General features: G+C 36.2%; 1 protein-coding gene across 1 annotated transcript; it reads right to left on the minus strand.

Moving 5' to 3' along the window:
- Nucleotides 1-455: 455 nt before the first annotated feature.
- On the minus strand, nucleotides 456-3,315 carry LOC118328470 (caM kinase-like vesicle-associated protein; the record flags this gene model as incomplete). The annotated part of the gene is given in 7 exon segments (XM_035662216.1): nucleotides 456-1,812; nucleotides 2,102-2,189; nucleotides 2,323-2,401; nucleotides 2,498-2,628; nucleotides 2,745-2,820; nucleotides 2,931-3,051; nucleotides 3,181-3,315. Coding segments are annotated over 7 exon segments (930 nt in total), but the record flags the coding sequence as incomplete, so codon positions are not given.

A 3,315-nucleotide genomic window follows, 5' to 3' on the forward strand; every position in this document is an offset into this window, starting at 1 on the left:
TTGTTATTATTATTATTAATAAATCCTCTGTTATCTAACTTACTACTTTTATTTGTGTAATTTGGCATAAAGAATATCATGGTTTAGCATAGATTCACTTTGGCTGGGACATAATCTTATTATCTGTACATATGTCGCATGTATTATTGATTCTGTGTGTTAACTGACAGAAAATCAAAATTTACGCCCCCAAAAAATTATACTGTCTGTTACTTTTGTTGTGATATGAGCACTCAAATGTCACATATCTCCTCTTGAAGCATATGTGTTCTGAATAGTTTTCTTTTAAAACTTTATCCACTGCTATTCTTAAGATGACCATGGTTGTTTGCATTTTTTGCAATAAAAAGTTGGATAAAATGAGATGGTTGTTGTTGGAGTGTGTTGCTATTACTGTCAGTGAGGGACAACTTGAGAAAAACATCACAGTTTCAGCAATATTAGTATTGCTCATTTTATTCATTCACAAGCGTTATAGCAACCTATTAGCTCAGCTAAATGTTGCTGAATACACACATAAATAAAAAAATACACATGTATACAATGCAAATATACATAGTGGTACAGTATATGGACTCAGCTATAAACTCTGAAATTTACTAATTACAAGTGACAACACAACAACAACAGCTAAAACATCACTGCACATTCAATGCTCTAAATTTAGTTTTTTGTGTTTTAATTGAAGTGTGAAAGAGGACAGAACACAAGTATAAATACAGAAGCGTTAAACTAAACAGAAGGGCAAAGGAAAACAGCTAAAACATTTCAAAGAAATCGGTAAGCAATTATAAACAAGTTGTTTCTTTTAAAACATTTCAGTACATTACTGCAACAAATATTAAGGCACTTAAACTTAAAAATATGCTTTCTTGCTGCCGTAAAATTGTAAGTTGACTGAAGTTGTACTGCACAAAAGATAAACCAGCAGATATCTAGTCTGGGTGTTAAATTAAATCTGATTGTTACCTAATAACTTGACAGTGTGTCATAGGTGTTATACCTTTTAGAAATTTTCAGCATAGCTAAGTTTGAAGTTATATATAATAAATATTTTCAAATCTTAATATGATCAGTTTACCAAATCTTTCAACTCATAATTTTAAGTCACAAGACATGAACTTAGGGTTGTAAGTTCTGAAGCTTAAAACTAGCAAAACAGACGAATACACCTATATACAATGAGCTGATGAGTAAAGATGAGTTGATTTCACTAAATTACACTAAGAATTTTTACAGTTTTCAGGGAAAAGGAAACAACAGAAGAGCTACTTTGCAACTAGCTTTAAAGGGACTTGTACACAAAATAACAAGGGAGAGTGAAGAACACTATTCAATAGACCAATCAGTACAGGAGGCAAAAATGATGAAATGCATGGTGTCGTGAAATAATTCTGCAAACTGGGGGATAGTCGAACAGCATAGACATGGTATCATCATGCCAAATTAATTGGCTCTACTGCACATGTGCTTGTTGGCTGGCAGGGTCCTCCTCTTGTATTTGTTTGATGCCTAGTCTCCCTTTCTTTGTGGCAACATTTGGGGAACGTCGCCATTGCACCGTGCCTGCGTCTGCTCCTCCTGTCTGGCTGCGCTGGGCAGGGAGAGTGCAGAGATGGTGGCAGTCTGTGTGTCAGGAGCCTTTTCACTGAGAGCAGCCTTTATGCTGGCGGCAACACTATCGCTGCTGCCGGCTGGAGGAGCAGGAGCGCCGCTGGGTGTGTTGGGGTCAGCTGCTGAACCGGAGGCCCCAGAATCGCCCTGCTCAGGCGCTCGAAGTCTCTTCATGAGGGTGGTCACTCTAACAGCTTTCTGTGAGTAATAAAAAGATATGAAGTTCAAATTAAGTGATGGCATACAACACGTTCCTGATCCTATACAATATTAAATAAACTCAACAATAATAACAATAATAATAATAATAATAATAATAATAATAAATAATGACTCAATAAACTCAGTTAAGTTTAGTACAACTGCAGTACAGTCCTCCTAATTGGAGACTCGGGTCATGATCATGAACATTTAGTCCAACGCATATAATAACTAATGATATATGAACAAACATGTATTGATACATAAGATATATGAGAAGTAATACCTTCCACTTGGCTTTGGCAAAGTTCTTTTCTATTTGTGCACAAACGCCATCCTTGATGTTCTTGTCTGAGGCAGCATTTCCAGAAATCCTGAGAGAAGCAACAAGAGAGTAATGTTTTCCAGCATGCAATTATATTTGTGGCACCCCTATAACAACAATTATAGCTTTGGATTTGTTGGTCTGACAATTTATGTTTGATGTTGTTTAACTTCATTTTTTACCATTCATGGGCAATGGCTTCCTGTGCAGTCAATCGCTGATCTTGGTCCACTTCCATCAAAGATGCCACCAAGTTTTTGGCTGTAAAATAAAACAATTTAAACATCAAACTGAATTCAGACTGTGTAACATATATCTATCTATAACATATGTTTTAATCAACTTATTATCTCCTACCAGAATCTGAAATGTCATCCCAATATGGTGAATCAAATTCATAGTCCCCTGACAAAATCTTTAGGAAAAGGTTCTTATCACGATCATCATCTTCATCAGCATCATCATAGAAAGGAGGGTTTCCAGACAAACTGTAGAGTTGGCAGAATAAGAGCATTATGGGACCACCTGTTTTTTTGGTAAAGTATTAAATATACATAGGAAAATACCTGTAGTATACTTGTGAGCACATTCGTTGGACACTTACAGTATATACATGATGACACCTATGGCCCAGCAGTCCACAGGACGGCCATATCTCTGCCTCCCAACCATCTCAGGAGCTGACAATAAAAAAACAGCTTTAATTAACTGATATTATTTTCTATTGTATGAATACAATCCTTTAAAATTAACAAATTAAAAGTATACAGTCTAGTTTTATATCACTTACCAAGATATTCTGGAGTCCCACATGGGTCCTTAATGAGTCCATTTTCCAGTTTTGCCAACTGGAAGTCGCTGATAACAATTTTGGAGTGCTTTAAACGATTAAAGTACACCAAGTTCTCCAGCTGTACGAGTACACAAATAAAAGTTGATCAAACTGGAAAGTATAGAGCAGTTATTCATGCACATTTACTGTAGTTTGGCCTGTGGTGAAATGCTATTATTTTTCACTAGGTGTCAGCAGTGTAATATACCTTAAGATTTCTGTGGACAATTTTCAGAGAGTGCAGGTAAGCTACAGCTTCCAACACCTGCCTCATAACATTACTGGTGTCCCTCTCAGAGTAGTATCCTTGATCTAAGATCCAGTCAAACACCTCTCTGCCTGT

The sequence above is a fragment of the Morone saxatilis genome, unplaced genomic scaffold (assembly GCF_004916995.1).
Source record: "Morone saxatilis isolate NCDOM2014 unplaced genomic scaffold, NCSU_SB_2.0 Contig18, whole genome shotgun sequence".
Lineage (NCBI taxonomy): Eukaryota > Metazoa > Chordata > Actinopteri > Moronidae > Morone > Morone saxatilis.